The sequence below is a fragment of the Rana temporaria genome, chromosome 5 (assembly GCF_905171775.1).
Source record: "Rana temporaria chromosome 5, aRanTem1.1, whole genome shotgun sequence".
Lineage (NCBI taxonomy): Eukaryota > Metazoa > Chordata > Amphibia > Anura > Ranidae > Rana > Rana temporaria.
Window position 1 is genome coordinate 370947581 of NC_053493.1, and position 23576 is coordinate 370971156.

The following is a 23576-nucleotide window of genomic DNA, read 5'->3' on the forward strand; positions in this document are numbered from 1 at the left end:
ATGACAAGATTCTCTTGTGTAGTTCTGGGCAGATTCCTCACCATTCTCATGATCATTGAAACTCCATGAGGTGAAATCTTGCATGGAGCCCCAGATTAAGGGAGATTGACAGTTATGTTGTGTTTCTTCCATTTGGGAAAAAATCACACCAACTGTTGTCACCCTCTCACCAAGCTGCTTGGCGATGGTCTTGTTTCCCATTCCAGCCTTGTGTAGGTCTACAATCCTGTCCCTCGCATCCTTGGACAGCTCTTTGGTCTTGGCCATAGTGGAGGAATCTGATTGATTGATTACTTCTGTGGACAGATTTCTTTTATACAGGTAACAAGCTGAGATTGGGAGCACTCCCTTTAAGAGGGTGCTCCCAATCTCAGCTCGTTACTGGTTAAGAAAGGCACCTGGGAGCCAGAAATCTTGCTGATTGATAGTGGATCAAATACTTATTTCACTCATTAAAATGTAAATCAGCTTACCTGTAAGATCCTTTTCTTGGAGTACATCACGGGACACAAATGTCTCTCCCCTCTTTTGGGAATTGCTTGCTACAAAACTGAGGTACTTCCTGTATGGGAGGGGTTATATAGAGGGGGACTTCCTGTCTTTTTGGCGTGCCAGTGTCCATTCACCTATAGGTGGCGTATAACCCAGATAGTAATTCCAATAGCTGCTCTGTGTCCCGTGATGGACTCCAAGAAAAGGATTTTACAGGTAAGCTGGGGGGAAAATCCTTTTATTTAACTCATTAAAATGCAAATCAACTTATAACTTTTTTTAAAAGCATTTTTCTGGATATTTTTGTTGTTATTTTGTCTCTCACTGTTAAAATAACCCTACCATTAAAATTATAGACTGATCATTTCTTGGTCAGTGGACAAATGTACAAAATCAGCAGGGGATCAAATACTTTTTTTCCCTCACTATACATATCTTAAATGCAGTAGTCTTCTGGCCAGTCATATGATGTCTTGGAGTTTCTTTTTCCTGCGGTGGTAATTGTCAGGCCCCGTACACACGGCTGAGGAACTCGCGTGCCAAACACATCGAGTTCCTCGGCCAGTTCAGCCCTGAAGCCGCCGAGGAGCTCGGCGGGCCGAGAGCTCCCATAGAACAACGAGGAAATGGAGAACATGTTCTCTATTTCCTCGTCGAGCTCCTCGTCGGCTTCCTCGGCGAAATTGTACACACGGCCGGGTTTCTCGGCAGAATTTAGCCAGAAACTCGGTCGGAAGCTGAATTCTGCCGAGGAAACTGGTCGTGTGTACGGGGCTTCAGTCTTGTAGTATTCTACTGTGAGCCCAGGCCAATGTAGTGACACATTCAACTTCACTGTCATTAAACCTGAAAGAGGACTAGTGCTAGATGTCGGGAGAGGTGAGTCTTCAGGGTTGATTTGAACCACCTATTTGTTTAGATAGATTGAAAACATTGATTTTGTCTTTATGATTCATGGATGACACCAATTTGCACCATCATAGCATTTATTTAGTGAACATGGCAATTAGGCCATAAACAATTCTCCAGACTTTTTTTCTCCTGGTAACACAGATTGGCTGCTTTTCAGGTACAGCTTAGTGTTCAATAAAATACTGAAACTATGGATTATCAGAGCACAATTCATTCCGAGCTAAACTAATCGGCTTTCTACAATTTGATGGAATGTTTAATTGGGAAAAAACAACATTTAATTGAAATATGATTTAATTAAGACAGAACAAGGTCAGGAGAAAAGAGATCTGATACTTGAAACAGTAAGGCCTCGTACACACGACAGAGTTTCTCGGCAGAATTCGGCGAGAAACTCGGTCAGAGCCGGATTCTGCCGAGAAACTCTGTCGTGTGTACACTTTCGGCCCGATGGAGCCGCCAAGGAACTCGTCGAGAAAATAGAGAACATGTTCTCTATTTTCTCGTTGTTCTATGGGAGCTCTCGGCCCGCCGAGCTCCTCGGCGGCTTCAGGGCTGAACTGGCCGAGGAACTCGATGTGTTTGGCACGTCGAGTTCCTCGGCCGTGTGTACGAGGCCTCAAAGGATGCACCTCTTAGAATTGCTAGAGATTGTAAAGGTGAAGCTGTTACTTTTCCACATTGAAAAAAGCCATTTTACATCATGAACCAAATGAATCCCATGAATTCCCTGGGAAATGGCAAACTACACTTGCAGTATACACTGAAGGGGGTGGGGGGGGGGGGGGTGATATCAATAAATGTATACCAAAATGTGATGCTTGGAGGAAAGTCTTATGGGTTAGTAAGTGTACTAACTCATCTATGAAAAGGTCTAAGAAGGATCAATCAATCTCGATATGCTGTTTGGGTTTGAGTCTTAAAGCGAATCGCCACTAAAATAAATCGCCAAACAGAACATATCCAAAAAATATTATGTCCTGCTTGTGTGATTGGCTCTCTGATTTTCCCAGCAGTCTGCACTAAGATACAAATTATAATTTAGGCATTCTCTGCAATAGAAATTTAATTTTTTTGGTGAGATTCTCCTTAAGGGTTAATTATGTTTAAGGCCCCTTGCACACGGATCCGTCCCTCATTTTAGTGTGGGGCAGCATCCAGCTCTGATGCAGATAGCCTGTCAAAGTCTATGGCTTGCTGCGACTGGACAGGGCTGAACTATATACTGAGTGGCACCAACATTTAAGGGCTTTGCATTCTTTGGCTCCAAGGAATTTGTCGCTGAATGCATTGGGCCTTAATTTGGGTACCACTCAATACAGCGCTTAGCCCCATTCAGCTGCAGCCTACCATAGACTTTAACATGCTACAGGTAGCGAGATGATACACCTTTTCATGGTCTTGTTGGCTTTAGTAGGCAAGTGTTAGGCCCCTTTCACACGGGCGGACCGTGTAGGTCCACTTGTCAGTTTATTCGGCGGACCTGAACAGGCGCTCCATGCAAGTCTATAGAGCATCAGATGTCAGCTGACATCCGATCCGATCTGTTAAAATCAGATGGATGGCGATACGTCGCTATCCATCCTGGCGGATCAGATCGGGTGAGATCTGATGAAAACAGACATGCTGTTCGATCTCTCCATAGACAAGCAGCGTCGCTCGACAAGCCCCTCCCCGCTCAGTGAGCAGAGAGGGACCTGTCATCTGCCGTCTCAGCGGAGATCAACGGAGAGATCTTTAGCTGAGCTGGCGGATGCCGCTAAAGGATCCGTCCCCGTGTGGAAGGGGCCTTATGGGTAAGACCACTGATTAAATACAGCTGATTAACCACTTCCCGGCGGCCGTACGACTTTGTACGGCCGCAGGGTGGCTCTAATTCTGAGTGGCCATCTTTTTACGGCCTCCCCTCCTGCTGGCCACTGGGGGGTGCGCGCCCGCCTCATCACTGAGATGCCGATGCGCGTGCCTGGCGGCCGCGATGTCCGCTAGGCACCTACGACCGGCGGTTACAGAGACAAGGACATGGATCTGTGTGTGTAAACACACAGATCCATGTCCTGTCAGGGAGAGAGGAGACCGATCTGTGTGCCTTGTACATAGGGACACAGATCGGTCACCTCCCCCAGTCTGTCCCCTTCCACACACAGTTAGAACACTATGCAGGGTACACATTTAACCCCTTCCTCACCCCCTAGTGTTAACCCCTTCAATGCCAGTCACATTTATACAGTAAATAGTGCATTTTTATAGCACTGATCGCAGTATAAATGTGAATGGTGCCAAAAATGTGTCAAAAGTGTCCGATGTGTCCGCCATAATGTCGCAGTCCCAATAAAAATCGCAGATCGCCGCAATTACTAGTAAAAAAAAAATAATAATAACAAATAATAATTCTGTCCCCTATTTTGTTATAACTTTTGCGCAAACCAGTCACTTATTTAGATTTTTTTTTTTTTAACAAACATATGTAGAATACATATCGGCCTAGACTGAGAAAAATAAATAAATAAATAAAAATTGGCCTATTTATTATAGCAACAAGTAAAAAAAATTTTTTTTTTTTTTTTCAAAATTGTCGCTCTTTTTTTGTTTATAGCGCAAAAAATAAAAACCGCAGAGGTGATCAAATACCACCAAAAGAAATCTCTATTTGTGGGAAAAAAAGGACGTAAATTTTGTTTTGGAGCCACGTCCCACGACCACGCAATTGTCAGTTAAAGCGACGCAGTGCCGGAAGCTGAAATTTCACCTGGGCAGGAAGGGGGTATATGTGCCCAGTAAGCAAGTGGTTAAAAGCTCACATGCTTTCCCAATGGTGGTTGGGGAACGTGGTGAGGTTGAGCTTTGGTCATGTGGGGAACGATAGGGGGTGCACTCCAAATGAGAAAAGCAACCAATTCCATTTGAGCATAAAGATTCTAAGATTGTGTGCCACTCCAAACAATTAAGTTTTCTTCAATGCCAGAATATATGGTGTGGCTTTGTTTGCATGATTGCCTTAAGTGAGGTAAATAGGAAGCGCTCCCCGATTGGCTTTGGGGGCTGGTGGGGGGAGAGGAGCCTGGAGCGGTGCAGTTAGATTGAAGTGTGCATGGTTATTCCATGTTTGTGGCACAGAAATATGGAAGACAGACACAGCCAGACAACTAGCTTTTATAGAAGAAGATGACCAATGGCAGCCACCATTGTTATCTATTAGCAGATGTACTTTAACCACTTAAGCCCCGGACCAAAATGCAGCTAAAGGGCCAGGCCAGGTTTTGCGATTCGGCACTGTGTCGCTTTAACAGACAATTGCGCAGTCGTGCGACGTGGCTCCCAAACAAAATTGACGTCCTTTTTTTCCCACAAATAGAGCTTTCTTTTGGTGGTATTTGATCACCTCTGCTGTTTTTATTTTTTGCGCTATAAACAAAAATAGAGCGACAGTTTTGAAAAAAATGCTATATTTTTTACTTTTTTCTATAATAAATATCCCCCCAAAAATATAAAAAAATAGAAAAAAAGAATAAATAGGTCTGAGATGGTTCTATCAAATATTCCTTGTCCCCTTGAGGTCTGTGTGCAGTTAATAGGATTGCAGCCCCTCTTCCTATACAACTGACACGAGAGGGTTAATCACTCTCATAGTAATAAAAGCGGTATTCCTTAGACATGAACAAGCGTTGTGTCTGTCAGGCTCGGCATTTTGCATTCTCAGTGTGTAGCACCTCCAGATCTTGGCTGGCACAGCAAATACGACTTCCGGGGTATTCTCTTCACAGTGAATTTCTTTAGCCCAAAGTACACGTTCTAAGACAGACGCGTCCGCCTCCCCGAGCCATACAAATGAATATGTCAGTCATCTCAGAAATAATTTAACACCTAGAAGCAAAGCATTTGAAGACCTAAAAGCAGCGCTTGGCACATGCAATCTGCCAATTTTCCCCTTTGTTGCAAAACTGCAGACCTTCTGCTATTTGATCTTTGCTTCATAACAGCCTCCTGCATCTCCCCGGGATTTCTTTTTTAGTTCTTTTATTCCATAGGATGCTGTATCATGTGTGCGAAGAAGGTAACTCATAAATCCAGCTTTCCTGCTGTAAAAGTGGAACGTCCTCAAGTATCTGGCAGCCGCCCACTCTGCAGCTTCACATCACGACCTCTTGTTCTAAATACATTTTCCCTTCTGAAATCCTCTGCATTGGTTATATCGCTAAATGTGAGCAGAAACCTGCCATAGTGGATACCTCCTATACCTTGGGGGTATTCATCCTCTGCATATAGCTGTCCTATCAACTCAATGCAAATGTGAAGGATAAAAACCAACCTGAAAACAGGAAACAAATTAGCCCTATCTAACATTTCATGTAAAAAACAGAGGCATTCGTTTTACACATTTACAAATATACATTATGTGAAAGACACAGAGGGGGAGATTTACTAAGACTGGTGCACACAGAATCTAGTGCAGCTGTGCATAGTAACCAATCAGCTTTAAACTTTAGCTTGTTCCTTTAGGCTTTGACAATAAGGGCCCTTTCACACGGACGGTCTGCCCGGAGGACTCCACTTTGCTCACCTGGGCATTGATCTGCTGATCCCCGCTGAGCAGGCGGAAGACAAGTCCATCTACGCTCACTGTGCAGAGATGGACCTGTCAGAGCCCTGCTCTTCTCTATGGGAGATTGGATGTAAACGGACCGACTGTCCAGTTTCATCCGATCCGATCCGCCAGACGGATGGAAAATAGGATCTCCATCCATCTGGATTTCACAGGCAGGATTGGATATGATAGCAGCGGGTGTCACCGTTGACATCTGCCGATCAATAGAGGTCATAGGTGTGCGCAGCCTATTGCATTAGGGTGTGCACCTCAAAGCTCCAAAACACATGCGTGTGTGACATTTAGGGTGACCATGTGTCCTGGGCACATTTAATCCAGGACAATACAGTGTCCTGGAATGAAACAGACACAGCCACCGCCCCCCCCCCCCCCCGGGCCAATCTAATGCCCCCAAATCACTGCTTTACTCACTGACAGTACTCGCCCTGGCCAGGAAAGCCTTGAGGAGCACAATCCCACCCCCAGAAATCATAAATCCCGCCTCTTGAGTCCAATCACTGTGCTGTGATTTGTTACAGTACAAGCTGATTTTTGGGAAGGGAGGGTGTCCCTGAATGGTAGTTTGGAAATGTGGTCACCCTAGTGACATTTACCGGCCCTTCCCCGCTCTCCATCCGAAAACAATGGGGGACCCGGGCAGCAGAAAGAGGGACAGGTGGGGTGGCATATATTGGTATCAATCCCCTGTATTTTTCTCCTCTGGCAGGTGAATGTCAGCAAGAGGGAGAGGGGGAGAAGTCTACTTTCAGCTGCTGCAGGAGGAAAATACAGATTGGTTACTCTAAATCCCCCCCCCCCCCCCCGTTGCCTCCCTTGTCCAGGTTCTGGGGGTTGGCAATGAAGGATAGCGGTCACCTGCCCTTGATCGTCTGGGAGCTCACAATTGGCAGTTTGCCTACCCCAGAATAAGGGTGTGCCCAGGCACACCCCTTGCGCACGCCTATGATAGAGGTGAATGTAGCATCCGATCGGGTCTGCATGAAAAACTAACAGGCGGACCTGATCGGAAACCCTAGGTGAAAGGGGCCTAAAACCTGGAAACTGATTGGTTACTATGCAGAGCTGCACTAGATTCTGTGTGCACCAGTTTTAGTAAATCTCCCCCAGAGCCTCACCAAGACTCTAGGAGCCAGTCAGGTTTCAATAGACTGCACAGTGCTGTTATTTTGTCATAGGGAAATAAAGGAAGAGGTATTTAAAGTATATGTATGCCTAAAATACAGTATCCCACAAAAGTGAGTACACCCATCACATTTTTGTAAATATTTTATTATATCTTTTCATGTGACAACACTGAAGAAATTACACTTTGCTACAATGTAAAGTAGTGAGTGTACAGCTTGTATAACAGTGTAAATTTGCTGTTCCCTAAAAAAAACTCAATACACAGCCATTAATGTCTAAACCAACAACAAAAGTGAGTAACCCTCTAAGTGAAAATGTCCCAATTGGGCCCCATTAGCCATTTGGTCATACTGGTCACTGGAAGTTCAACATAGCACTTCATGGCAAGGAACTCTCTGAGGATCTGAAAAATAAAATAATTGTTGCTCTACATAAAGATGATCTAGGCTATAAGAAGATTGCCAAGACCCTGAAACTGAGCTGCAGCATGGTGGCCAAGACCATACAGCTGTTTAACAGGACAGGTTCCACTTAGAACAGGCCTCGTCATGGTCGACCAAGACAGTTGAGTGCATGTGCTCAGTGTCATATCCAAAGGTTGTCTTTGGGAAATAGATGTATGAGTGCTGCCAGCATTGCTGCGGAGGTTGAAGGGGTGGGGGTTGCCTGTCAGTGCTCAGACCATACGCCGTACACTGCATCAAATTGGTCTGTATGGCTGTCATCCCAGAAGGAAGCTTCTGAAGATGATGCACAAGAAATCCCACAAACAGTTTGCTGAAGACAAGCAGACTAAGCACATCAACTACTGGAACCATGTCCTGTGGTCTGATGAGACCAAGATAAACTTAATTGGTTCAGATTGTGTCAAGTGTATGTGGCGAAAATCAGGTTAGGAGTACAAAGACAAGTGTGTCTTGCCTACAGTCAAGCATGGTGGTGGGAGTGTCATGGTCTGAGGCTGCATGAGTTGTGCCGGCACTGGGGAGCTACAGTTCATTGAGGGCACCATGAATGCCAACGTGTACTGTGACATACTGAAGCAGAGCATGATCCTCTCCTTTTGGAGACTGAACCACGGGGCAGTATTCCAAGATGATAACGACCCAAACACACCTCCAAGACAACCACTGCCTTGCTAAAGAAGCTTGAGGTTAAAGGTGATGGACTGGCCAAGCATGTCTCCAGACCTAAACACTATTGAGCATCTGTGGGGCATCCTCAAACAGAAGGTGGAGGAGCGCAAGGTCTCTAACATCCACCAGTTCTGTGATGTCGTCATGGAGGAGTGGAAGAGGACTCCAGTGGCAACCCGTGAAGCTCTGGTGAACTCCATGCCCAAGAGGGTTAAGGGAGTGCTGGAAAAAAAATGATGGCCACACAAAATATTGACACTTTGGGCCCAATTTGGACATTTTCACTTAGGGGTGTACTCACTTTTGTTGCCAGCGGTTTAGACATTGATTATGTTGAGTTATTTTGAGGGGACAGCAAATTTACACTGTTATACAAGCTGTACACTCACTACTATACATTGCAGCAAAGTGTAATTTCTTCAGTGTTGTCACATGAAAAGATATAATAAAATATTTACAAAAATGTGAGTGGTGTACTCACTTTTGCAAGATACTGTGTATATAGTAACTTATACTGCAATGCTTTAATCGTTTTTTATAGTCATTTAAGTATAAGCAACATAAATAGACATTATTTAACCAGCATTCTATATTATGTCTCTTATTATTGCAGGTTGTGGGAGGAAAAATGTCAGAGACTGGTCTTCTCTGTGCTTATATCACCAAAGTGAAGAAGGGAAGCCTAGCAGACACTGTTGGGCGGCTGCGACCGGGTATGTCTGTTCTTTTTTCATTGTGTCGAATAAAGCAGTTGATTTACTAAAGACAAACAGACTGTGCACTTTGCAAGTACAGTTGCTCCAGAGCTTAGTAAATGAGGTAAAGTTTCACAAAAAAAAAACAATCACATGGAATGAATTTTTTTTTATTTTTTTTCTTGCACATGATTGGATGATGGAAGTCAGCAGAGCTTCCCTCATTTACTAAGGGCAGTCTATTTTCCTTTAGTAGAAGGGAAAAAAATATATAAAATTAAAGATATGGAGCATAGAGCTTTGTGTCCTGTTATAAAAATTGTCTCTGGGGAATATGATATACTGTAATTATAATTATAATTGTATTATTATTATATTATTATTTGTTATACTTATTTATAGTTATTTATTATATTATAATTTATGATTTTGTGTTTAAACTTTATCATACCTGGGATGTCTACTAGATTCTTGTTTGGACAGATTTAAGTGAGTTATTCCTAAGAATTACAGGCCTACAATATAAAACGCCAAATTTCCATGCAAAACAATGTACCGCTTTTAGCATCAAAAATCTGACATAATCATACCCCCAGGGAGGTTAAAATGTATTTAACTATGTTTTTCAGGTGATGGGCAAAAATGTAAATAAAGGTATAAAATAAATAAAAAAAAATCATGCATAAGAGTACTTACTTCACAATAAGCCTCAAGATAATGGTTGGACATTGGCCATGTAAGCTTCTTTCTAAGTAGGGTGTTGGATGACACTCCATGAATGTCATATCATTAGTAAACTGGAGACAGATATAACAGGGCACCAGGGCATGACTCAGTTGTGCTGTGGATCGGGTCACTAAAGAGCCACTCACGTCATTGCTGCATGTGGCGCCAGTCTCGGGAGGTCTGTGGTGTCTTGAGTTGAGGGTTGAAATGTGCGCACATCAGTATAAATAAATCACATTAGTGCCCTTTGCTGGTATTATGTCATTTTCTATCATTGTGGTTTTTATATCTGCAGTAAAGATTTATGTTGCTAATTTACTTCACAATTCTTATGGTAAGGTACTACACTGCTTAATATATCCACTGGCTCTCTGTGGGCATTGTGTATTAAAAGATAGTAGAATAAAAATGTTGATGACATCAGAATGGCTGGTGGACATTTCAAAGTGATTTCATAGGTTGCTCTAGACTATTTGTTTGAGAATACCATAATGTTGTTTTTTTTTAAGTTTAAGCAGTTTTTTTTTCTGCAAATAGTATCTAAATGTCCCCATCACATATCTAAAGAAATACGTATTCTTAATTCCCGTTTGTAATAGTGGCCAGAGCCATGCAACTCATTCTGTTATTTCCTTGGATCAAGCTTATATCTAAAACTGATATACTGATACCGTAAATCCTAAAATTATAAAGTCGTTTATTTCAAGCTGCACTACCGCAATAGTCCAATCGCTCCCCCCTTTTCTTTGGCTCTTTGGTTTGGGGACCTTAGACCCAATCCTTCTATACTCAAGCTGCATATATTTGTGTACGGCTTGTTGGCCATCCTCAGTTCATTATTGGCTTATTGTACAATTGGCCATTAAACAATGGCTTATATGGACAACAAGAGAGTATAACTAGGCATGCTATAGTGACGTGGGGTTAAAGGTGGCTTTTAATATATGGACACTTACCTGTCCAGGGCGCCCACGATGTTGGGTCCCGGTGCTGATTTGTCCCTCGGTTCTCGGGTGGAAGCACCGCCATCTTTGGTAAGGGAATCAGGAATCATAAAAATGATATTTAAGTTATAGATAGAGACAAGACCAACTACAGCGCTGTCCTCCACATATTCATTGCTCTGTGATCCAGCACTGGCTCTCTTTCTGATAAAATTATACGCAGCATCATCCAACCAATTTCCTGTGTACTCAGGCCTGCGTTCCTGGACAGAACAGCACCCACATGTCATTATAGGAGTAATGCCCTATCCTGGGGTAAGGACTACCTGCCTCCACTGTTATAGTATGACCAGCCTGGAGACTGCTGGAAAAAGCTATGTATAGTGACATTTTTTTTTTTTTAAAGCGAGGTGGGGGGCTATTTTTAGGGAGGGGGTTGGAAAGGGGATCTGGAAACTCAGTATCCAGCTTCCCCGACCCCTCTTATGTGTAAATCATCCTGTGTCCATTAGGGGAACAGGTTGACTGAGAACCCCACTATGATTTATACTAGTCAGACTCACTGTACAGCCACACTGGAATGTTGTATATATGTATATATTGTGTGTTGTCTTATGCTGTTGTGGACTCTTTGCTGGGATCATTTGGGGTGTGGTTGTATTCCATTGTTTTGTTGTGTCTGTCTGCCTTGGAAGGAAAGTATTTTATGGGATGTGTATCTCTGTGGAGGGGGGGCATTCCTCCAACAGCTCTCCCTGCTAATAAGACTGTTTACTGATGAGTAGTTTTAATACACCTGACCTATGTGTCTATTGTTATTGGACAGTTTACCCCGCCCTGAATCCAAGGGTGGGAGGCAGTGTATCTAAGTTCTATGTCTTTGGTAACATGTGCTTGAATAAAAGGGAGTCTGCTGTTTGTCACCCTACACTATTTTACGACTAGTGACTGGGTGGGATAAAGGGTCTTGGATAGTGTTGGTCCTGGACAAAGGAAGCATTTACGTTGGACATCACAACTGGTGCCAGTGGTGGGATTGTGCTTCCTGGCTGTGAACACATCCAAACCTCCACCTGGATACAAGATCGGAATAGCAGACTTCAGTCACCTCAGCGGAGATATGGATCTGGAATCAGAGTTCCCGGGGGTGCTGCAGATTGTCCTTTTAGCATACTCCAGGACTGTGTCTGCGGGTGAATACCTGAAGCTCAGGTAGGACTCTGCATTAGAGCCCTCCAATTCGCTGTTATTCAACAGGGCAAGTGCTTTCCAACCCCAGAGCAACAGGCCAATGAACAACAGGAGCTACGGATGGCATTCCTGGGAAAGCGGCCCCAGGAGCAATGGCTGACTAAGTTGAACAGGCTGGTCCAGCAGGACATAGAACTGGACAATCATTATTGAGCTCTGCAATGGCACGCAGACAACAGAATGCTCTCCGGAGGGATATGACTTTTGTGGAACTGGATTGCTGTGGGAGAGCCTTACAGATTGTTTTGTTTTTGGCGATGATGGGGAACCTACCCTTGAAGACCTACTAGAATACAGAGAGGCAATGCTTGGTCTTGCAGGGGTCTCAAAGCTTAACTCAGATATGGACTATTTGCTAAGGAAGGAACAACATCTGGAGAGGGCATACAGGAAACTGCTAGAACACGTTCAGCAGTATGCCAGAGAATCGGCAGTGGAAACTCCAGAGATTGCCATCTCCAAAGCTGAAGTGCTGACAACAGGGCAGAGTGCTGCTAGCATCTTTAGCATTCCTGAGAGAAGAGGCAGTTGGCCTTAATCCCAACAATACTGACAGAGACATGGGATTTTCTGTCAGCAGCATCTGTGGAGTCACCAGAAACTTCTGCAGCTGAAGTGCTGACAACTGGACAGAGGGTCCAAGACCTCTGCCCTACACCTGCGGCGGTTGCGGAGGCCCAGGGTAAGAAGAAGATGGTCACTTCCCAGCAGCAGATTAAGATCCAGGAGGAGAAGGGAGAGGAGGTGTTTGTTGTCCATTCCCAACAGTTAGCCAGGGTGGAGGAAGCGATCTTTCCTCCCCAACAATGATCCATGCACCTGAAAGACAGTACCATAGCCATGTCATCCCAGCAGCCAGACGAGATTAAGGGAGATGGAGCAGCCGGCTCCCCTTTCCAGCAGCAGATGGCTCCCCAGAATGATGCCACCAACCCAGCAGGAGAGCTGGCATCAGAGCCAGACATAACTGAGCTCTGCCCTGCACCAGTAACCTCTTCTTTGTTCTATGGACAGGAGATGGTGAATCTATCCCCAGACACCAGTTATAGAGATTGGGGATTTGATAGACTATTCTGCTGAGGAAGAACAACCTGGTGAGCCAGAGGAGTTGGTTCACTGAGCTCTGCCCAGCACCAACAGCAGCATCTCTGGAGTTACAAGAGACTCCTCCAGCTTAAGTGCTGATCCCCACCTGCGGCAGTTCCAGGGGCCGATGGTGAGAAGGTGATGGTCACTCCCCAACAGTTAGCCAGAGTGGATGATGTGGGGTCATCAGCTGAAGTGCTAACAAGGCAGAATGCTACTGGCCTCTGCACACAACTGCAGCTTGAGCTGATATCGGGGGATAAGACTGTGGTCTCCACTCGCAGTAACCCAACAGAAGGGCCGGCAACAGGGCAGAGTTCTGCTGGCCTCTGCCTTCAACTAAAAGAAGAGGGAGTTACTTTGGTAGTGGATGGGACTGCGATCTCCACTGACACAATTTATATTCTTTTCCCTCTCACAGTCCCCCCCCTCATTGAAGGGGCCACTTGCCTCTCTAATAACTATGATGTCTTCTACCCCTCCTCTAGTATCCCCACTGTTCCTTTTTTCTTTTATATTTTTTCTCATACACTTCACGGCTCTTTCCTCTTGCTCCCCTAAGTGTTGGTACCCTTTCCTTTCACCGCCCTCTCTTCTCTTTTCTCTCTCTTCTTCACCACGGATTGATTCAAAGTTACATCTTACCAGCGGCGCTTAGACGCTCACTTCACAGTGGGCATTTGGCGCCTAATTAAGCTCAAAAATCAATTAATCAATCACAACTCCACAAATTGGTGCAGCACTGAGACAGGTGGATGTCAGCCATGCTTTGCAAGCACTGGGGGATTTTTACCTACCAAAAGTGGATGGGACTTCAGTTTCCACTTGTATACCCCAGGGATCCTGGGCAGTTGGCCCAGATCCCCAACAGCATGACGGAGTGAACCCACTCACCCTGTCTTCTCTCCAGTGGCTGAAAGGACTCCAGGGAGAAGGGCCAGTCCACGCCTCTCCCCAGCGGCGATCATGTTCTCTGAGAGAGGCAGAGGTTGGCTGGGTGAGTAATGCTATGTTTGGGACAATTTATTTGGGGCACTGTGTGAATACCGGCATTGGGGGACTGGAACTACTGACTAACTTTGGCGTCAACCCGTCTAGGGTTTCCTCCTGTGTTAGTCTCCTGCCGAGAGGGAAAGGATACATGATGGTTGACTGAGGATCAGAAGAGGTTTGTAGAGGATATAGTAGGAAACTGACTGAGGTTTGGAGTCATAAAAAGGATAAGGGATGGCTGACTGAGGATCGGATGAGGTTTGTGGAGGATATAGTAGGACAGTGACTGAGGTTTGGATTCATGAAAAGGATACATGATGGTTGACTGAGGATCAGAAGAGATTTGTAGAGGATATAGTAGGAAACTGACTGAGGTTTGGAGTCATAAAAAGGATAAGGATGGTTGACTGAGGATCAGAGGTGGTTTGTAAAGGATATGGTAGGATGTGACTGAGGTTTAGAGTCATGGAAAGGTTAAGTGATGGTTGATTGAGGATCAAAGGAGGTTTGAGAAGGACAACTTATGAGGGACTCTACAGCTCAGAACAGTGAGACAGATGTGGGAGAAAGGTGACAGTCATTTAGAGGAGGAATGAGAAGTTTGATTAAAGACAATTAAAGAAAATAAATTTAAAAGAGGCATGAGAAAGGCATGTGAGGGTTACTGACAGGTAACTGAAGTTTAAAGAAGAGTGATAAGGTTTCATCAGGAAGATGGCTTGCATGTTAGCAAGGTTTTGACAACCAAGGAGGATGTAAAGGGAACACTAATCACACGTGCCTGAGATTTGCTGGAGTCAAGCCTCGTACACACGACCGAGTTTCTCGGCAAAAACCAACAAGAAACTTGCTGGAATTTTTTTTTGCCGAGGAAACCGGTCGTGTGTACATTTTTCGACGAGGAAACTGTCGAGGATCCCGTCGAGCCAAAAAGAGAGCATGTCTTCTTTTTCTTCGACGGGAATGGAGAAACTTGCCTTGTCGAGTTCCTCGACAGCCTAACAAGGAACTCGACGAGGAAAACGATGTGTTTCGCCCGTCGAGTTCCTCGGTCGTGTGTGCGAGGCTTTAGAATAAGCTGTGAGGCAAGAAAGAGCTTTTTTGGAAGAAGGATGACAAAGGTTTGGTAATAGAGTGTGGGACATGACTCAAGTGCCTACCTTAAAATGAACACATCTCTTTATATTTATTTTAAACCTGTGGTTTAATACATCTAAAAAAATAAAACTCAGTTTTCACGTTTTTATGAGCTGTTCAGGTTAATTAGGGTAAACATTGTCTCCCAGCGCCAGGTGTTTTAAGTGTTTGTGACATGGTTATATATTAAAATGTTAATATGCATGCCTACAAATTTAACAGTTTACAGACTTGCCACTTGTTTTGTTCAGACGGAATCAAGACAAAGTAATATTCTACAAGAAATAAACAAGACATAAAGTTTCATACATTTACCTATTTAATTTACAACAAAAATAAACTGCTACAAATTACTTGACTCTTTAGATTTATTTTCCCCTTCTTGTTAATTTTAGTATTTTACAAAATTCCTTTTTGAAATGTAATCATTTATTTTTATTTTTTAACGTTCTTTGTGGAACCTGCTGTATTAAGTAACTTCTATATTTCTGGTCTTCTCCAGGTGATGAGGTTTTAGAATGGAATGGGCGGATATTACAAGGTGCAACATTTGAAGAAGTTTACAATATAATTCTGGAGTCCAAACCAGAGGCACAAGTAGAATTAGTGGTCTCCAGACCCATAGGGTAAGTATGCATAGTTTTACACAGCCAATAAATGATATGAGAAATCACCAAGTTTTATAAGGCAAAAGAGCATTTTGGGTAGTGAAATAACCCCTAACAACCAAATAGCACTAAATACAGGTTATTCTTACTTTTCTAAATTAATGTAAAGTACATGCCAGCTGGGTTACTATGCTAAATGGGTAGTCTTCTTTCTGCCTAATTCAAAGATAAATATATTTAAATGTCAATAAATCGATTTTTCTTAATAGGGGAAGGGTTCCTTTTACATCCTGTGCCATAGACACAACAGGAAGTGAGAGGAAATCCTTTCAAAGCTTGGCAATTTCTCTCTGGATAGTTGTAACTGCAGCAAGTGTCCCACTGAAAAACTTCCACTTGATTCCCATTCCAGTGACAACTTAAAATGTTAGCTTTTCCCTTACTTCCAGTTATGGTGACAATGGTTATCAGGACAAATTAATGGAATGAATCTTCCCATTGGGGCGCAGACAGTAGTAACTACTCGAAAAAGTTGCTTAGCCTTTCCTAATTTATCCAAAACAAAATAAAAAGTTTGGGATATAAGAGACATTCTAAATGTGCACAGGCAAAATCATCAGTCTTTCCAGTCATACCTTTCCAAAGCTTTTTGTAAAATTAATATACATTTTGCTCAGCCATTACATCGTTCTTGATCATGCCTTTCTTCTGCTTTTTAATTTAAATGTTGCAATAGGGAGGATGGTATTATTAGTGGGGCATAGGCTTGTGTTTTTGGTGTTGGTGCAAGTCCCAGGATTGCATATTTTGGACATGCACCCCAGGCTTTAATAGAGGTATTGGTATATGTGATCTTGTTAGGGCATAGATTGGGCCTCTTCTAATATCACAGGTGGTGACATAAGACATAAAAGAAAGGTTTAGCCCACAAAATTGTAGCAAGAAAACAAAAACATAAAAGGCGTCAGATGGTGGATCAAGAGATCTGGGCTTAGCAGCTCATACCCAAAGACCAGTCCACCAGCTAACAAGAAGCACTGCTTTGGGCAGTTCCCGAGAAGAGTTGAAACAGAGCAGAGGCACTAAAGCCCTGTACACACGATCGGTCCATCCGATGAAAATGGTCTGATGGACCGTTTTCATCGGTTAACCGATGAAGCTGACTGATGGTCAGTCGTGCCTAAAAAAATGATCGTGTTAGAACGCGGTGACGTAAAACACAGCGACGTGCTGAAAAAACGAAGTTCAATGCTTCCAAGCATGCGTCGACTTGATTCTGAGCATGCATGGATTTTTTTTTTTTTATTATCAATAACAATTTTATTGGTCAAAGGTTCAAGTTTACAAAATATACAACCGTTCAGTGCAGTTAGCAAGCACAGATAAAACAGGAAGAAGTACATTAACCATGGAGCAAGGAGTGTTCATTATCCATGCGTGGATTTTTAACTGATGGACGTGCCTACAAACGATCGTTTTTTTTCTATCGGTTAGGTATCCATCAGTTAAATTTAAAACAAGATTGATTTTTTTTAACCTATGGATAATTAACCGATGGGGCTCACACACGATCGGTTTGGTCCAATGAAAACGGTCCATCACACCGGTCTCATCGGTTTGACCGATCGTGTGTACGCGACAAAAGACGTTACATAGGATAAAGGTCTTGAGCTAAAGACAAATGTTTAGGGTATAAACTTAACTCTAGCCTAATATTTAAATGCAGTTGGGACATATATGAATGATTTGTTTTACTTGACAAAACATTAATAAAATAATGTGCATCGTGTTACCCATCCTTCCCTGTCGTATTATGTAACTGCATAAAATAAAGCAGTTGATATTACTGTCTCACCTCCTGCATATTATTGAATTAATGGTAAACATCACTTTGAGATGTCCAGACTACACAGACCAAAGTGTTTCAGAATTCCAAACATGCTCTAAAACAAAGCCCCAACTCACCTCTGTAGCTTTAGGCATTGTAAAGAAATTTGTCTTCAAATTTCACAATAAAGGCACAAAAAGTTTCATTTTTTTTCCTATTACTTCCAATACAATGTTATCATTGCAGCCCTGTATTGTACACAAACAGCAGATGTTTCTGAACTTTTAGAAACTGACTGAAACACAACTTTAGAGTTTTAATTGTGATCTTTGAGTATGAATTAATAACTCCATAGTACACGTAGCTAGGGAGGTAAGGAGTGCCTTCTCTTTTAAGCTCTTTTTTTGCTTGTTATGCACGGGTGGGTATGGGTGCATTTTAAAGAATATCTTGACTTTATTTAATAAAGTAAATATAAAGTGTAGTTAAGACATGTAAAGTGTAATATACTCCTGATACTTAAAGGGGTTGTAAAGGTAAAAAAAAAAAAAATCCTAAATAGCTTTCTTTACCTTAGTGCAGCCCTCCTTCACTTACCTCATCCTTCGATTTTGCTTTTAAATGTCCTTATTTCTTCTGAGAAATCCTCACTTACGGTTCTTCTGCTTGTAACTCCACACAGTAATGCAAGGCTTTTTCCCTGGTGTGGAGTGTCATGTTCTCCCCCTCACTTAAGGGGGGCGAGCAGGAGAGTCAGGACACTCTCTACGTTGCAGATAGAGAAAGGAGCTGTGTGTTAGTGGGCATCCTGACTCTCCTGCTTGCCCCCTCCCCCTCAAGGGAGGGGACGAGCATGACACTCCACACCAGGGAGAAAGCCTTGCATTACGGTGTGGAGTTACAGACAGAAGAACAGGAAGTGAGGATTTCTCAGAAGAAATAAAGACATTTAAAAGCAAAATCGAAGGATGAGGTAAGTGAAGGAGGACTGCACTAAGGTAAAGGAAGCTATTTAGTGTTTATTGCTTGCCTTTTTTTCTTATGTCCGATGCCTCTAAATTTCTTCTCAGTAAGTCAAGTTTCCAGATTAGCACCATAGGCTGCTTTGAGAGCCTGGACATGACAGGCATGTATTTTCCAGACTTTTTTGATTGACTTGGCTCACAGTAGCGTGTGTACCAGAATGGTGGTGCCATCCTTAAAGGGTAACTTCACTTTTGTGGCACAAAAACATAAAAAGAAAAGAATATAGCGTATTCTTGAATGTTATTAAAATCACCTTTCCTTTTCAATCTGCAGTGCTATAATTTTCTGTAAAATGCAATGCAATATGGCTACCTAGAGGTGTTTTCACACAGCTGGTGTACAGAACGCCCCCTGAAAATGTAATTTCCTGCTTGTGTGATTGGCTTACTGATTGTCCCAAAGTCTGCCCTAAGATACAAGTCAGATTTTTGGCATCCCCTGCAGCAAAAAAAATGCATTTTTTATGATATACGCCCTTTGGAGGCCATGTCTAAAGGGATGCAGACCCTGCCTCTTTCCTCATTAGAGCCCTGCAGGTGCAGCAGCTGACTGATAATTATAAAAACACTCCCATAGAAATTAATTCTATACATGGACACAGACAAACGGCTATCCCTTCATAATAACAAAAGGTAGGAATCTGCAACAAAGTTTGTTAAAATCTTTGCAGTGTACATAGATCACCCGGAGGGGAATGTTTTTTTCTGAACAAAAGTGGAGTTACACTTTAACCCTTCTGCATATACTTACCAATAAGTGAGATGAGTCTGTGGTGTAGTCCTGACAAGGGCATGCCTCTGTCCTTATCTGACTCCAGCCTGAACTGTCATTACACATCCTGATGTTATGCTGATCTTTGTGGGATGAAACTGACTGGAAGAATATCACTTTCAGGCTAGTCAGCTAGTATGGGGCAGAGGAATGCATGCTGCTTTGAAGGCCATCAGCAATAGACTGTAGATTGTCCTGAAGATCATATATTTCTCCATGTTTTCTCTTAAAGGACCTATGAAATTCAGTTATGGATTATGTGTCATACAGATCCTCCTGATCTTGAAAATCAATCTTATTTTCTAGGAAAAGTGCAATTATTTTTAGGTATGACTGTGCATATGCCAAAATGTTTAACAGAGTTTTACTGTTCTATTTCAGAGATATCCCCAGGATACCTGATAGCACACACGCCCCGCAAGATTCCAGTAAGTGACATGATGTGTTTATTTGTATGGGCGAATCACATTTTGGATATTGAAATTGGTCGGTGATTCTGATGTCGCTCTCCCACAAAAGTTTCTTCACCTGCAAAATAAACAATAAAAGAGACTTTGAGGTTGATTTACTAAAACTGGAGAGTGCAAAATCTGGTGCAACTCTGCATAGAAACCAATCAGCTTCCAGGTTTTTAGTAAAGCTTAACTTAACAAGCTGAAGTTTGAAGCTGATTTGCTACTATGCACAGCTGCATCCAGATTTTTTAATCAATAAATTCATTAATTTTAGTTAATCAAACCCTTTGATATCTAAAATAAAACAAAATCTGTAGGCATGATTACATTTACCTTAATATGCCTGCATATACCTGAAGCAACCTCCCATGATTCTTTAGCACAGCTTCCCAGCTAGGCTTCGTGTACACTTGGGCATCATTTACCGCCCTCATTGCCCTCAAAACGTTACTATTCTGAACGCGATTCTCCCACGTTCATGAGATGGAGGTTGAGGGAGTTTGAACCTCACCTAACCACAGCAGCTCCTAAACCCTTCTAAAAGCCTATGCATACATGGACACATACTGTAGAGGTTGATTTACTGAAGGCAAATAGACTGTGCCCTTTGCAAAGTGCAGTTGCACTCTGCAAGAGCAATTGCTCTAGAGCTTAGTGAATGAGCTGATTTCCATCATCCAATCATGTGCAAGCAAAAATGCATTTTTTTTTTATTTCCCTTGCATGTGATTGGGTATTCTTTGTACAATTAAGCTTTACATCATTTACTAAACTCTGGGTTAACTGCACTGGCAGAGGGCAACTGCAAAGTAAATCAACCCCTAAAGCCTGGTACACACTACAGTCTTTTTTTCGGTTGCACGAAAAAAAAAAAAAACGACAGCTCTGGCCAGGAGCCGCTGTACTACGCATGCAAGGTTAGTCCAGCGATCTTCCCTGCTGTGCTGTTGTGTTTTGACAGGGGGACAGCCGCAAACCCCCCCCCCACCCACCCTGGCAGAACACTCCGATCAGTGCACTCTGCTATTGGCTACTTACCTCCACTGTGCAGTTCGTTTTGCACACAGTGGCCCCTGATCCTCCTGCTCTGGGGTCCCTCTGCGGCTGTCTCGGCTCCTCCCCACAATAGCTAACCCCCTCTGGGAAGCTTTCTCCCGAGGGGGGTTACCTTGCCGGTGCGCTCCCTGTCATACAGTCGGCGTCCATAGACACAGAGTGTATGACTCGTCCCGTCCCCCGGCAGCTGCATCATTGGATTTGATTGACAGCAGTGGGAGCCAATGGCTGCGCTGCTATCAATCTATCCAATCAACGCCGAGACTCCATGGAGAAGAGAACACTGGAGGACGTGCACAGCAGGTAAACAGGCTCAGGTAAGTAAAACAAGGGGGGGGCTGGGGGGCCCATGACAACAAGGTGTTTTTTCACCTTAACTACTTAAGACCCGGACCCTTATGCAGGTAAAGGACCTGGCCCCTTTTTGCGATTCGGCACTGCGTCGCTTTAACTGACAATTGCGCGTGCGACGTGGCTCCCAAACAAAATTGGCGTCCTTTTTTCCCCACAAATAGAGCTTTCTTTTGGTGGTATTTGATCACCTCTGCAGTTTTTATTTTTTGCTCTATAAACAAAACTTAAGCGACAATTTTGAAAAAAATGTAATATTTTTTACTTTTTGCTATAATAAATATCCCCCAAAAATATATAAAAAAAATATTTTTCCCTCAGTTTAGGTCGATACGTATTCTTCTACATATTTTTGGTGCAAAAATCGCAATAAGCGTTTATTGATTGGTTTGCACAAAAGTTATAGCGTTTACAAAAATAGGGGATAGTTTTTCTGTGCTTGCCAACAAGGGTTTCTCCGCCAAGTTCGAAGTCAAGTTTTGCTTTGGGATCAAATACTTATTTTACTCACTGAATTGCAGCTCAATTTATAATATTTGTATTGTGTATTTTTTCTGGTTTCCTGGTTGATATTCTGTCATCATTTAAAATACACCTATGATAAAAATTATAGACCCCTCATTTCTTTGTAAGCGGGCAAACTTACAAAATCTGCAGGGGATTGAATAATTATTTTTCCCACTGTATATTGAGAAAATGTAGTTCTGCTTTAAAGGGCCAGATATTGGCATCCCAGTTAGAGCAATGGTGCTAATGGGCTTGTTAGGCCTCGTACACACGGACGGACTGTTCGATGAAATGGGTCGGCCGGACCGTTTTCAGCGGACATGTCCGCCCGGAGATTTCTGTCTGATGGTTGTACACACCATCAGACAGAATTCCGCGCGGACAGACAGCGTGGTGACGTGGCCGCGACAATGACGCGGAGACGTGCGCGACCCTGGAAGGTCAATGCTTCCACGCATGCGTCGAATCACATTTGACGCATGCAAGGGATGGCGGCCGATCGGACATGTCCGGTGAGTCTGTACAGACGACCGAACATGTCCCACGGACATGGTTCCAGCGGACATGTTTCTTAGCATGCTAAGAAACATTTGTCCGCTGGAAACCTGTCCGATCTGCCGGACATTTGTCCGGTCGGCCGTACAGAAGACCAAACATGTCTGCTGAAACTGGTCAGCGGACCAGTTTTAGCAGACATGTTCGGTCGTGTGTACGAGGCCTTAGATTCTTCTATCACTTGTGAACACCAGTCATGAGTGTTTTTTTGGTTTAGCTGCTGCCTTTGTAGGACACCAGAGACTCTATTACATCGAAGCTGTGGCACTTCTGATTTATAAAGAATGGCTATACTTTTCATAAAGTTTTCCTATAAGACCCCCCTTCTTCCCTAGCCATTCCCAGCGAATTTTACTCACCTGTGCACGTTCCTAGATTCATGCTGTGCAGCCCACATTGCCAACACTCTGTGCCAATCCCTTACTTCTAACCATACAGGCACCATCCTATTATTTTCTATTGAGAAGGCTTCTAATATATAAAAGGAACTAAATAATAATGGGGGGGGGGGGGGGAGTGGTAACAACCCTCTGGACTTTTAAGGTGTTGGGTGTGGAGATCAAGATTCACTTATGCAACATATAAAATGAATACATTTTATTAGAAAGATAAAAAACATGAGAACAAAGTTTTATCCATTTCAAAAATCGCTTGTTCTATAAAGGCATAATTTACAGACACTACCACTCTCAACATGTTTCACTCAGCAGATCTTCCTCAGGAGATTCCGGTGTGGCGTTTTATATGTTATAGACAACGAAAAGACAACAAAAGCTCTGCTGAGGGAAAGTGATTTTTGATATGGATAAAACGTTGTTCTCATGTTTTTTATCTTTCTAATAAAATGTATTTATTTTATATGTTATATAAGTGAGTCTTGATCTCCACATCCAACACCTTAAAAGTCCCAAGGGTTATTACCTCTCCTTTTCCCCCCATTCTTTTGCTTATTCATATTTTGTGATTTGGTGTTTAATTTGATTCCACTGTCTCACTCTGTAAAAATAGGTGTGTTGTTAGGCAATTTCAACCCTTGCTGACAGGTTGACTCTTATGGAAATAGTTTTTTATGGGTTGTGTGTTGGTTCTTCCTTGTTTAGTTCTCCAAACTAATTTGCTGTTTATGTCACAAATAGGTTCTAGTTCGTTTGAGTCCCAGAAAATGGATCGTCCCTCCATATCTGTCACTTCTCCAATGAGTCCTGGAATGTTGCGTGACGCTCCCCAGTTCCTGTCTGGACAAATTTCAGTATGTAAAAATATTCTCAGTCTTCAGCCTTATCATTGAAACTGTCCCAACGCCTTTTAGTGGGTAA

The 23576-nt window shown here is 43.0% G+C and overlaps 1 protein-coding gene across 8 annotated transcripts in view; it reads left to right on the forward strand.

Annotated features, from left to right (window-relative positions):
• RIMS2 (regulating synaptic membrane exocytosis 2) overlaps nt 1-23576 on the forward strand; it is an 830084-nt gene that overhangs the window by 478808 nt on the left and 327700 nt on the right. For all 8 annotated transcript variants that reach the window (XM_040354833.1, XM_040354825.1, XM_040354826.1 and 5 more), the window contains 4 exons: nt 8885-8984; nt 15606-15729; nt 19718-19764; nt 23397-23509. In XM_040354833.1, coding sequence (XP_040210767.1) covers nt 8885-8984; nt 15606-15729; nt 19718-19764; nt 23397-23509 — 384 coding nt within the window. The remainder of the gene's footprint in view (nt 1-8884; nt 8985-15605; nt 15730-19717; nt 19765-23396; nt 23510-23576) is intronic.